The sequence below is a fragment of the Lolium perenne genome, chromosome 6 (assembly GCF_019359855.2).
Source record: "Lolium perenne isolate Kyuss_39 chromosome 6, Kyuss_2.0, whole genome shotgun sequence".
NCBI classification, from domain to species: domain Eukaryota; kingdom Viridiplantae; phylum Streptophyta; class Magnoliopsida; order Poales; family Poaceae; genus Lolium; species Lolium perenne.
Window position 1 is genome coordinate 177,811,288 of NC_067249.2, and position 13,431 is coordinate 177,824,718.

A 13,431-nucleotide genomic window follows, 5' to 3' on the forward strand; every position below is an offset into this window, starting at 1 on the left:
AAAAAACGCGGCAGTATTTAATATCTACAGTGTCTGAATGTTTTCAGATACGGAGTAAATCTGAATTTAGTATTGTAAAACTTTGAACACGGTCTAAGCTGAGTTTCCTGCTAGGAGTCACCAAACAGCTGCGCCTTAAAATAGCGTCACATGGTCAAACGAAACGGCCATTCATTATCCCTTAATTAATTAATCAGAAAAAACAAAATCAAATCGACGAAAAAGAAACTCAATTACCACCGTCTCGGCGTCGTCGTCGTCCGGCCCACGCCGCCACGCGCTCCGACCAAGCCCTAGCCCCGCCAGTTCATGGTGGGCGGGCTGCGAGATCTGTAGGGCTCGCCGGCGGGACGAGATGGACGCCCAGAACGACGGCACGGGGACGCCGGTGCTGCTCAACGTGTACGACCTCACGCCCGTCAACGATTACCTCTACTGGCTCGGCTTCGGGGTCTTCCACTCCGGAATCGAAGGTATCGGTTCGTTCCCTTTGTTTTTCCAGCGGATTCTTCCGTGCCCGTGATTCTGCCCCCCTGTTAGTATGGGTACCACGGCGGATTTAATAGAGATGACAGCTATTTCATCTTCCCGGCAAACAATTGGGTATGGTGCGATTTTGAACAATTTTGATATTACGCTTGCTGTTTTAGGATGAAATTGCTTTAAGTGTTTTGGTCACTTCCATCGTAGAGTAATGAGTTTTGTTGAACGATTTCCAAAAATATTTTGCCATGTCTAATCAATGCTAGAGAAAATAATGGGGGAAGGGGACGAATTGTGCATGATATCCGTGTTGGTACATTCTTATTGTTAAGGTTAGGTTCTTTGGACATCCAGGGCAAAAAACTTCCATAGTCCAGTTTGCCATTTACTAAAATTCAAGAACTGAGACTGACTGTAGGTTTATTTCACTGTGTGCATTGGTGAAATCAGGCTGAATCAAGCACGGCTGCGTGGGACATTTCACTTTTGTTTGCTATGGTTATATTTTTCCTTTTTCGAGAACCGAGCTGTGACCGGTTGGTTAGAGCACACACCTGTGAGCTCACCCACCCGCGTTCGCAGCCTCCGCATGGTGCCTCATCTCTTTCTAACAACGTATAGTTATGGGAGGGAACATCCCCCCTTTAACTACTTTATACATATATATTTTTTCCTTTTCTAATGTACATTTCAAAAGCTTGAACTCATGTTTTTTACCCATTTCCCACCCTAATGAGCAGTTCATGGCATGGAATATGGATTTGGGGCCCATGATTTCTCTTCCAGTGGTGTATTTGAGGTGGAATCAAAATGTTGCCCTGGCTTTGTCTATAGAAAGACGGTGTGGCTAGGCACAACTGACATGTCTCGGGAAGAGTTCCGCTCGTTCATTGAAAAACTAGCAGGGAAGTATCATGGAAACACATACCATTTGATTTCAAAGAACTGCAATCATTTCACAGATGATGTCTGTAAGAACTTGACTGGAAAACCCATCCCTGGCTGGGTGAATCGGCTGGCCAGAGTAGGTTGGTATCACTATCGTTATTACTTTTACATCCTGGATCGGTGAAAATCATAGCTAAGTGGCTAACTTGTTGCATTTTCTCTCTCAAAACTCTAGGTTCGGTTTTTGACTGTCTGCTGCCAGAAAGTGTCCAGGTTTCTCCTGTTGGACGTGTCCCAACCCTTCGTCCAATTATTGGTCCGTACCTCCTTAATTTTAATCTTCCGTTTCCTTTCAAATGACACATATATAGTTTCTTTCTGTTTGTGTCTTTTTATTGTGAAATATCATGAGGCTACGAATGGAATGTTGTTGTATGGTTTGCGTTCCCTTTTTAAAAATAGGCGCCGCCATTTTAGTTCATTCTGATGTGGTCCTTTTCCTTATCGTTCCCGAGGTTAGTAATTTTAATATACATGGTAGTTAAAATTCGACGTCACATTATTCCTTTATCCTTCTTTCAGTCTGAACAATTATTGCCGTTAATCTGGGAGTGTTGTAACTTGTAAGCACTGGTAACTTGCACATAAAACTATTTGTAGTAGAGTAATTAATAGCGTTACATAAGAATCAGATCGTGCTGTCATTCAAAACATCATCTTGAATAATGCTCATAACAAATTCATTATTATATCTTAACTGAATTATCTTATGAGAAGGCTTTACAACACATGGAAACATATATGGCGTTTTGCATTTCATATAATCATGCAGCATTTAAAATCTTCCAAGTTTTGTGTAACTATAGGTGAATCGATGAAGTTCCCTTGAAATGATAAAAGTTTTCTTAGTTTCATGCTGAATGAGCAAAGCAAAGATATCATAGTACTTCTCTTCATACCAATCATCTATTCCTGACACGCAATAGTCTTTTACTGTATGATAATTTTGTGCGATTTTATTGCCCATGTTGATTGTTTCCTCTTAAATATCATCCAGATGATGATTCGGGTTCAGTATCTTCTTCGGACAGCGATGAGGGTGATGAGGACAAGCACCTGTTGCCGGCACCATCCACTGACTTGAATCCTGTAGATGTGCCGTTAAAGCTAGCGAAAGATCTTCTTTGACACGTTCCATGTTTTTTTTTTGGCAAATTTGACGTATCATAATGGCAACTTCTGGAGTCAAGGGCCATGAAGCGATGTTTCTAGGTGGTTTGACAGGATAGAACCAGGGAGCTTGCCACTGGTACAGCTAATTCCTGTTCAGAGTTTCGCTCTTCTAGCAGGTGTACAGATAGGAATTGGCCATCTTCTCCAAAAGACAAGTCTAGTTACTTGCTGTTAACCGGTTCGTGCAGTGACTCTGCTGTATTGTCCTCACACGATGTTGACATCCCTGGTAGAGGTGCATGCTGTTAGTTTGTATTTCGTTAAGCTAGATGGAATAGGCATCTCAAACATGATTGCCTTGGCAATGCTTGCCTCAGTCCGGTAATGAAAATCCATGTTGTATCCTGCTACCATACATCCGTATCCATGTACATGGCAACCTATTCATATTATTGGTTATGAATTGGGCAGTTCAAAGGTGCATCCGGGCGGACATGTTTTTCAAATGTGCAGTTTTTTACAAGGTTCAAAAAAGCGCTGAGCGCTAAGCGAGCGGTGAGGTTCTGCCTAGAGGAACTATTGCTTAAGCGAGCTTAAGCGCCGTTTAAGCGTGCAGGGCAAAACAGGCATATGTAAGCCTAAAATAGGAAATATTGAATAATCTCACGTAGTTCTATGTTGTTTTTGGTCTAACAAGAGGCCCAACAAGATACCTCTTGCTTCACATGCCCAACAAGACGCATCTTTCTTCACATGCCCAACAAGAGGAAATACATTGATCCTCTCTAACAGGCCCAATAACCTCACGCACGTCAAATAAGTCTATCCCCTCCTGCTTCCCAGCCTTCCCGGATCGTAGCCGCCACTCACCCGCGCCGCCTCTCTTACTTCAATCCCCTCGATCTGGACTGGGAGTGGATGAGGGGAACGAGCTGCTGGAAGAAGGGGTCCCTGTTTAGGTGGCCTTGAGGAAGATCTAGAGGGCGGAGAGGAAGAGGAGATTGACCAGCGGCACGGAGGAGCTCCAATGGTGCCGCCTCTTGCTTCTGCCTTGACACGGGAGTGGAATCAGACGAGTACAGGATTCCTAGCCCTAACCCTCTTGCTTCTGCCTCGAAACCACGTGAGAGCCCACCTCCACAACTCCTCTTCGCTTTTCCTATCGCTCAGGCCAAAAGCTGAGCGGAAGGGCTCTGCTTCGCTCTAATCTACGCTTAAGCGTACGCTTAGTAACGCTTTTTTGAACCATGGTTTTTTATGGAAATAAGGCATCATTTTTGTGACTTGTGTAAAGACTAAAGGTTTAGTGATTCAGAAATTTCTACTGGGGAGCACTGAAGTTGCTCTTAGGGTATTTTTCTATGAAAGTGGACAAGCATAGAAATGACAAACATTTACACCTCTAGGTCTTTCAGAATATTTTGACATTTTGGGAGCGTGGGCTTCTTGTGATTAATTTTGTCAGCTACCATTGCAGGTGATGACATGTTTTTTTAAAGCAGGCTACAAGTGTTGAACTCATCCCTAGTTTGTTTTCCAATCCAATCCTAGTGCTGCATTCCTGCTGTAGAGGCTTGGCACGACCAAATCATATTCTAAAATGGAGTTGCTGTTAGAACCATACTTGAATTCTGAAACTAAAAGAGATTGCATTTGTTTGCTTTTCACCAAGCAAAAGCTCATGGCAGCTAAAGTAACCGGTTTGCTTTTCAAGATTCTGAAGGTTTATGGGGGGGGTCAGGAACAGGTAACCTGCAGAACATCACTGATGTGGCGATGTCCTCCAAGGGGGACCGAATTATCCTGTTACAAATACGTTCCCTGGTAACCTGCAGAACATCACTGATGTGGTGATGTCCTCCAAGGGGGACCGAATAATCCTGTTACAAATACGTTCCCTGTAAACAGTTCTTACATATATACATATCGATGTTTTTACCTTAAAAGCGTGAACCAACAAATCGGCATTGATAAAACAATGGTGAACATTTACATGGACAAGGCTGATATCACGGTTACACCGCAGAGCATATACATATCCACATATGATTAGTGAACAACAGGGAACGGCCTCTATATATATTTACTTGATCTATAAAACACTTTCGCCTGTTTGAATGTGATCTATCACATACTTGATTCCTGGGATTGCCATAAACGTGCTCACCAGGCTTGGAGACTCATCAGTTTCAGTTAGCAACTTGTGTGTGTTGGCACAAGCTTTGTTTCCGGAGATCAGGGCTGTTCACTAGACAATGAAATGGTCGATAATATGCTTTATGACGTCGGCTCCTTCACTATGCATGACAGGATCTTTTACCTGTTCCAATTCCATTTGTAGGAGCACAACATTTCAACCTCAGCATTATATTCTCAAACATTAGCAATATGGATATCAGAGCATGGGATTTGCGAGCCAAAGATGTACCTGAATTACACTGTGTGCCGCAGATCTTACTTTGCTATTGTGGAAGCTGACATCCACCTTTTCCCATGACACATGCTTAAGTCCTCTCAGAAGCAGTTCTACAAATTTAAGGATAAGTGAGCCCACGTTGACTTATGCTTTACTGATATAACATACTACATGCCAAATTATAATACGACTTTGCATTTTCTGATCTCTTGGATAGTACTACGGCCATTCGGGTTTACTAGGGTCCTTTCCAAATCTCAGAAATTCGAGATTACAAAGCCCATCTTCCATTCCTCTCAGACAAGTTGGGGAAACTCATGATGAAAGAATCGTAGAAAAAGATGACAGTCCAACCACAAGTTCAACACAGAACACCAGAACCTATGTCAGTGAGCAGAAAAGTAGGAGTAATGATTTATCTGAATTATTCAGGAAACTGTCCTTGATGTGGTTTCATTTTTAACCATATCTGCCGACTTAATGTTACACCAAAACATTGTAGAGACATAAGCATCCAAGGAAACATGATGTATAGTCAGTGACCCCATCCAACATGGCACATCACGTTAAACAACCACAACATGACATTTGACACCATCCTCAGATGTTCCTCATGCCCTGACTATTGCAGTGAGTTTGGCTAAACTGAGAAGCAATAGTTTGTTTTAATTTTCTTGATAGAAAAAAGAAAGTATAGAACTTAATTGAACACACCAGGATCATCCCTCTATTAGGCATAACAATACAACCCAGCTTCAGTTGGGGCACCAGATCAACATACAAAATTCTGTTTTCAATTGGGGCACCAGTATGCAATATTGTCACACCCTTTAAATTCACTTAACGCTCAAATTATGCCAGACGAAACAGTACTGATAAGTGAGCTGTCAATCACAATCTTGTCCTTATATTCTCCTCCTGAGTCGTGATCTATCATTTGCCAGATTTCATTTCTTTTTCTTTACAAGAACGAATTTGAACTTGAAAAGTTGGTCAAGAATGTTGAATGTTTTCATCAATCTTCATGTTGATTTGATACCTCAACAGACAGGACTAGACGAATACCCCTATGGGTCATCTAAACTCTATTCTGGAGATAAATGTAAGCGTTTGTTGTCTCTAAACAAACAGGAACCGCAGATCTCATTCAGAAGATGGTATATAATGATATAAACATGCATAAGATTTAGCATCATCACAAACTACCATCTAGTAATACATTAACAAAATGATAGTTCCAATAACACAGCTATGAAATTTTAAACCACAACTATGGTTTGCATGATATAGTGGTATTTAATACTAGTATTTTCCTCTAAGAACTCTAGAAAAACTAGTCACAACAGAGTGAGATATAATAGAATGCTAGTTTGGTCAAGATTGTAATACGAACCTTCTAGAGTGCAGTTGTCCTTATCCACAACAGCAATATCAGCACATTGACCAATAATTTCTGCTTTTGTTAGTTCCTCATATACAATATGTGGGTAGATTTTGCTTGTTGAATCAACCCACTGCAGAACAGAATTACATCATTTTACAACTGGCAAACTATATCAAAGGATTATATATAGGTTCACAATTACAGACCAAAAGAAAATTTTAACACACAGAAGTTCATTAGCAGTACCTTGGGTAGTTCGGAGCACCCCCTGATTGATGAGGTCCTCCAGCCAACAATATCTTAATTAACAATAGTTACGGAAAAACCTCAAAAGAAGTGCTTATGTCTACATGTCTATTTAAGGAGTAAAGTAAGGATACGATCATAGCCAACATTGGAGTATGCAACTCTTCGCTTGAATGTTTGCAAAGCAGATCTACAATAAAAAATGAGCAAGCATGAAAAGTACAGGAATATTCACAATCCAAGCATATAGAGGCAGTTGGCAAAGACAAGCATACATGAACTGTAGGTCCCCACAATCATCCACCATACGTTGCAACAACGGAGGCTTTCCATCATCATTATCAGTCAAAAATAGGTGCTTGCCAGTCCTTCTGAATATGAAGTGAATGACGCAACAAGCAATTTTTTCTATAGCGGTAACTCCAAAAAGGAAAGGAACCTGCATATTTGTTACAAGACCAATGATATAGGATGAACATATTGTACCATTGTATGATTTATCCAGTCCTGAGTACAATGATGTAAGATAAAACTGAAATAACTACTACCTGCTTGTTTCCTCTAGAACCAAGATGTGGTGATGCAACAGTTATGAAGTTGACCGCCTCAAGCCCATATATATCACCGCTGTTGTTATCGCACAAACTTTGAGGAGCATTTTCCAGTGCTTGTCTAGGTAGTCTATAAAGTCTCCCAATAGCATATCTTGCGACCAATCCCCCAACAGAATGCGCAACAAAAGATATCTTTTTTATCTGTGGTCTTTTGTTAATTTCTTCAATAACCTGACTTGCCAGACTTTTGCCATTAAATTGGGGGAGTGAAGACACAAAGCACACAAAGAATATACATACTCAGCAAAAGAGCTAGATGCACAATGAATAAACTAACCTCTTGTGCCAACCGTTCTCCCATCACATCAATGCCATCTAAAGTTAGTTTGTGCATGTTGCGGTTACTACCTATAGAATAAAAAACATCATTGAGCTGACGGCAAGCAAATGTTCATAACCTAGAAATAATTACTTCTATACTATAAAATGAAAGGGTCTGCAACTCTGCATGACTCCTATGAGATGCTGCAAGTACAAGGAAAGAGAAAATCTTATGTTATCTGCCACAATATGTTTCTAATTTCACTGTGACAATTGGTTGTGCACATAGCCAGCAAATCTGCAATGATGCTCCATTTTTTATCATACCAATTTCTACCAAGGAGAAAGTACTGTAGCTTTCCAACGAAACATGACAATGAAGAAGATTATTTTCTTTCTTGTTTCTTCTAATAATAAATTGTACCAACAGCACGGAGTCACAGAAAATGCAAAAGAAAAGGTGATGGTAGCAACATAGAGCAGTTTTCCAAAACAGTGGCGCAGCTTGAACCCAGCACCTCAATGATAAAGGTTGGAACACCTAAACACATCCGCAGTAGGTAATAAGGACTGGTACTCGTGATATGCTAAGATGACAATGTTATATTAGTCTTGGTGAATGTACAGTTGTACACTGCACTGGCGGCATGGGGGCTGCTGGTCTTGCTTTATTTTTGATGGCGGTCCTCGGGTTTCTCGCAAGGTTAGTTTTCCTTTATCTGGCTGGAGAGATGAGTTCCAGAAAGCTCCGCCGGCGAATGGAGCAGTGCATCTTTTGCCTGGAGTTTGCTGGATCGGGTGGTATTCGGTCGCACGTACCCATGTTTTTATTCCGACCGTTTGGTTCCGGAGGGACCAGCACAAGCTCTATTCTGTTGACATCAGGTGACTTTTTGTTCCATGGTGAAATCAGAAGAAGGAATATCATAAAGGCCGGATTGGTGGACTGGCTAAAGGAGGTTCGAGTCTCCGTGATAATGAGGGATTTGCTTGGCGTTCCGGGCTCCGCAGCAGTGGTAGTGGTATGCATGTGGGGGTGGCAGCACAGGTGAAGTTTAGAGTCTTACATCTCAGGGTGAAAACCCAAGGTCTTGCCTTAACTGGTTGTGCCTAGCAATGACCTTGTTGGAGGCATTGTTTTGAGAGTAGGGACTATCTTCACGGTGAAAACCTAAGAACTTTGGTCGGGCGATGACGGCGCTGGTGCACTGTTCCCTTCTTGGGGTGTAGCTTTTGGAGAGTTTGTATTTCAGGTGTTGTCACGGTGGTGGTTGTATTGTTGTTGCTAGGTCTGGAATGATGTAGCGGGACTTTTATTTCTTAGTTTTCTTTACTCTTTTTGACTGTGTGCATCCGTAATTGGTATCTTTATTTCTTAGCGTTGTTGCAGAGGCTGGGTGTAATTGATATCTTTTGATATTAATATATTCCCTTTATCGAAAAAAAAAACACTGCACTAGAGGTGTGCTAATGCAATAGCTGAGTAGAAGACACACCAATAACTCAATAAGATAGGCAAGGAAGGCACGCCAATGAGTAGATCGAGCTTACAATGAACTACGACTTTGTCTTGTAGCAACGTATCGAATTGCTCAGCTCCAAACTTCCAATCCGCCGTGCTGTACAAATGGCAAGAGAAAGATCAGCGCAATGCCAAAGCAGTATCAACAGCTCACTTATTCATGGATGCAACACAAATGTCTGGATGCATTTGGGGAAAAACCGTGTTAAGCTCGGCTAGTCAGGTACTCTGAATACATTATTAGGATTGGAGCCCAGTTTTGCCCACTTAGCTGAACTGCCAAACCTGCCGAGTCCGCGAGAACCGCGTAGCGTCGTGAAGAGATAGTACTCCATCTCAATTCAATACGAGCATCTTAGTCAGCAAAGTAGCATTCCATTTCATTGTGAAAACGTACTGAACTTTCAGCTCGCGTGGGCGTGTATCTCCGGTGGTCTAAGCTACTACCGTTCCCCTATCCTCCCCAATTACTAGTAGAACTGAAAAGCAGAAGTACAAAATCAAGATAACTGCCGCGCCAATCGCGAATCTGCAGAGTTGTTGAAACAACCGACGCGACGCCCCTCTACAGTCTACACAAGATAACTGTACGTGTTACTGCGAGGACCGGGCAATTTATTTAGGAACCCAAAGAACGGCACCAAACTGAACGCCAAATCGATACTAAGATCGCCCAGTTTAGTAGCCGTACCTCCCGACGATTCCGTGCACCATGACCACCAGGTGGTCGGCCTGCGCCGGCGCCGTCTCCCCGGCGGGCTCCCGGCCGTCTCCGCCTCCAAGGTCGCCCATATAGTTGCGCCGCCCGCAGACAGGCAGGCACGCACGCACGCCGTGAGAGCGCGAAGGGAGGCGGAAGGTGGGAACGGGCGAGGCACTGCTCGGGGAAAGGGCGGGTTGGGCGAGTCGCGGCTCCGGCTCCGCCAAGGCGAAGGAAACGAACGAATGGGAACGGCTGCCAGGGAGGAAAATGGATTGATATTGGCCGTCTTTGGTGGGGTAGGATCATGACGGGGACGACCTGTCGGAGGGGGTGGCGGTTAACGCGTGGCGGCCTAATCCGAGGAAGAGAACACACCGGCGAAGATCACTTCCTTTCTCACATTTTATTAGACGTGCACGTATCCTAGGTCGCAAATTTGATCAAATTAGTATTAGTTATATTTATAAAAATTATATGATTAGAAAGTTTATATATTCTATTTTTTAATGATATAATTTTTACATTATATAATTTAAATTATATATGTTAAATTGATGATCTGGGGATACGGAGAAGACTAGTAAACTGAGATGGAGGGAGTAGGATTGGAAGCACAACCACCAGTGCAGGCCAATATGAAAACATGCAGTATGGTTGCAACATGGCAAACACAAAATATGCAATAGATTAGTGTAACGAACCCCTTCATTTCCGTGAGATACAGACAAGAGATTGGGGCTTGCGTACCTTCCGCAGCTGAGGCCCAGTGGATCCTGGTCCTTGTCGGCGGGAGGGCTTTGTTTTCTGTTGTTTTCCTTGGTCTGTTTAAGGTTTGTGTCCTACTCCAGAAGTTGTGGCGGTGATGACTCAATGAAGACACAATAAAGCCCCCCCCCCCCCTCTAGCGTCCGTTCCGGTGGGCCATCGGAGGGCGTGTGGAGATTCATGTCTGGCTGATCTCGCTGGATTTGGTCTATATTCCTTCTAATATATGTTTCTCTTCATCGGCGATGGTCGCTGTTCTCATGCATTGGTTCTTTGGGGTTTTAGCACGACGATTTCCCGTATGTCTACTACAATAAACTTTGCCCGACTCCGGTGAGGGAAGGAGAGGACGGCGCCACGCCCTCGGCTCGTTCGACTACTTGTAGCCATCGCTAGGAAGTCCAAAGACCTTTTGTAATTTTTATTACTTTAGGGTTTCCTTGCAATACGGCTAAGGATTATGAATACATCAGCGTACTTTTCGCAAAAATAAAACAATGCAGGCACCAACATCGATGAATCACGCTCATTGTTGATAGACAGTTTCGTGTGAGCCACATCAATTCTGATTTCCGAACCCATTCCCCCTCGACCCACCATGTTACCGAGCTCGATGCAATGGTGAACAACACTACCAGGCCATACCAACTTCTGGGCTCCATCTAGAGCCAATGGGGAACAACATAATAATAGGAACATTGCATGAGAAAATGTGGAGGAGGAGGGCGGGAGAAGGAAAAATTCCACCATAAGTCCACGACTACACCAAGCTCCAATATCTCAATCCATCTGGGGTTGAAGGAAGAGAAGTATCAAAGAAAGGAAAATAAGGAATAAAATACGAGAATAAGAGAGACGCTACTAGTGAGGAGAAGGTATCCAAGAGGAGACGTTGCTCGAAAGAAGAAGACCCGAAAGATGGGTCGGCAGGGAGATATGTAACATTTCCTAAACAAAACAAGAAAAAGGCTTTGATAGCCAATTATAGACACAAAAGTTATCACAAAAATTATCATAATGTACAAATACAACCTCGAGCAGTTGACCAATCACAACAAAAGGAAGGAGGAGTGACGGACATTGGTGCACATGGGTATCAGTGATCTCATCTTTTACAAAATTCAAAAAACATATTTTCTCAAGTCTCAATCAATTTTATGATATACACACCTTCAATTTAGTGAATTTTTTAAAACCAAAACAAAAAATTTAAACCTTTTGGCTTCCGAAGAAGAATGTTCAGACATTTTGAATTCACAGAAGAGGACCGAGTCAAGATTTTTATCTGGGTCGTCCGCCGCTGTGACGGGAGACATATTCACCAACTCTTTTCTCTCCGGTATCCCAACACGTCACATGTGTGTTTATTATTACGACATGTGTGGTTATGTTGGCCAGCACTTTTGCCTCATTAAGTTCCGCATATACGTGTTTCGTCGGTATAGAGTGGAGTAGAAACTAGTGGAAGGTAGGCCATTGTAGCTAAAACCCTTCAGTGCACGGCTGCATCTTTCTTAGATTGCGACCTATGTCTACATCTCGGGACTTTCAGGTCCAACATTAATCGCTGCAAGCAAAACGATCTGTGTTTCGGCGACATTATGCATGGGGTTCTCTTCCGTAAACTTGTCAGCTTGCTTAACTGCATTGCATATACTACATGGGGTTCTTCCGTAGGCTTGTCAGCTTGCTTGATTGGGGTTCTTCCGTAAACCTATCAGCTTGCTTGATGACATGGCCCAAACACAAACTAATGGAAAAGCGTGGGGTCCTCTTTTGCGTCTGCTTGCTTTGTTGTATATCAGTGAATGAATGTTTTGGAGTAGGGAGTATCAATCATCGACGTTTCGGAGTTTTGCGATATCCAAATTTGTGATGTTCCGTAACCAGAAACTCACGATTGAGTGCGAGAGGCAACCGAGAGCTGTCGTTTGGCACCGCGCATTCGCCGTGTCGCGACCATGTTCAGTACGTGCACGCGAAAATCAAATAGTGGGACCAAGCGCTAGCTGTGACATCTCAAAAAAAAAAAAAAAACACCGATCTAAGAGCGTGGTGATATTTTGTGACCGTGTAACGCAGACGACCATTTCAAAGACGTTTACAGCCCCATGATCGATTATTCCGGCAGTTTTATGAAAACAACAATGACGCTCCATGGGTTGATCGGGTCCATCTGTGGCATGTGGTTCGATCCACCGTTGTAAGTTCTAACGTGCGCTTAATTCTTAAACCTACGGTTTGGTACCTTAATTGCTTATCTTCCACGTCAGGAGCAACGCAGACCCATGTGGTTGTGGTTCAAGCAATCATTGTCATGTGCAGTATATTTTTCGCCCAAATAATACTACAGTAGTAGATCCAATATTTATTTATTTGAACTCAGGTCCAATATATTATCTACATTGAAATTCCGCTTTTGTTTTTCATTGGCGAAGTTTGGGCCGGTTAGGCGGTTATAAATTATTGTGATTGTTATTTGTCGGCAGCAGGACAGCTTTGAAAAATTAGACCACGCCAACTGGTTTCCAGAGTCACAAAATGCTTTTTGGTTATTTTGTTGCAACAACAGCTCTTTTTTTTTTGATAAAGGGAATATATTAATATCGAGAGATACCAATTACACCCAGCCTCTGCAACAACGCACCACCCTAATGGCACTACGGATGCACACAGCCAAAAAAAGGAAAAGAAAACTAAGAAACAAAAGCTAGCAACAACAGCTAGCAGCGATCACCATTGGCCGATTTAGAAACTCCTAGAAGTTAAGGCAAACAAGTTTAAGATGGTTTTCAATATGTACAATATAGAGCCTCAAATCCAACCGTTATGTGCAGTTCCCGTACGACCGGTACTACCGCTTACCGCTCTGGATTCGAAATCCCCCACAGATTTTGCCACGTGGACTCACAGCGGTAGCACCGCTTGAGGTACCGCAATGACCTCTGTGAGTCCCTGGACCCTCGCGCGGTACCT

General features: G+C 42.8%; 2 protein-coding genes across 2 annotated transcripts; one reads left to right on the forward strand and one right to left on the reverse strand.

Annotated features, from left to right (window-relative positions):
• The first annotated feature begins 227 nt into the window (after positions 1-227).
• Positions 228-3,027, forward strand: LOC127306821 (deSI-like protein At4g17486). Its single transcript, XM_051337537.2, has 4 exons — positions 228-473; positions 1,224-1,511; positions 1,607-1,687; positions 2,429-3,027. Exons 1-4 carry the CDS (start codon positions 356-358, stop codon positions 2,557-2,559), a joined length of 618 nt encoding a protein of 205 aa, XP_051193497.1. The 5' UTR covers positions 228-355; the 3' UTR covers positions 2,560-3,027.
• Positions 3,028-4,493: 1,466 nt separating this feature from the next.
• LOC127306820 (lipid droplet phospholipase 1) lies at positions 4,494-9,939 on the reverse strand. Its single transcript, XM_051337535.2, has 10 exons — positions 9,679-9,939; positions 9,017-9,084; positions 7,482-7,552; positions 7,139-7,375; positions 6,866-7,029; positions 6,725-6,780; positions 6,591-6,643; positions 6,354-6,474; positions 4,973-5,070; positions 4,494-4,864 (listed from the first exon to the last, which is right to left on the reverse strand). The coding sequence occupies exons 1-10, from the start codon at positions 9,777-9,779 to the stop codon at positions 4,793-4,795; spliced, it is 1,041 nt and encodes a 346-aa protein (XP_051193495.1). The 5' UTR covers positions 9,780-9,939; the 3' UTR covers positions 4,494-4,792.
• Between the last annotated feature and the right edge of the window lie 3,492 nt (positions 9,940-13,431).

Bases quoted from the DNA above. Each gene is read 5' to 3' on its own strand.
- LOC127306820 (XM_051337535.2), bottom strand. From the start codon at position 9,779: ATGGGCGACCTTGGAGGCGGAGACGGCCGGGAGCCCGCCGGGGAGACG. The intron at 5,071-6,353 runs GTTCGTATTACA...TTAAATTTGTAG, and splicing joins GGACAACTGCACTCTAGAAG to AACTGCTTCTGAGAGGACTT. The intron at 4,865-4,972 runs GTACATCTTTGG...GAATTGGAACAG, and splicing joins CGGCACACAGTGTAATTCAG to GTAAAAGATCCTGTCATGCA.
- LOC127306821 (XM_051337537.2), top strand. From the start codon at position 356: ATGGACGCCCAGAACGACGGCACGGGGACGCCGGTGCTGCTCAACGTG. The intron at 1,512-1,606 runs GTTGGTATCACT...TCAAAACTCTAG, and splicing joins GAATCGGCTGGCCAGAGTAG to GTTCGGTTTTTGACTGTCTG. The intron at 1,688-2,428 runs GTCCGTACCTCC...AATATCATCCAG, and splicing joins AACCCTTCGTCCAATTATTG to ATGATGATTCGGGTTCAGTA.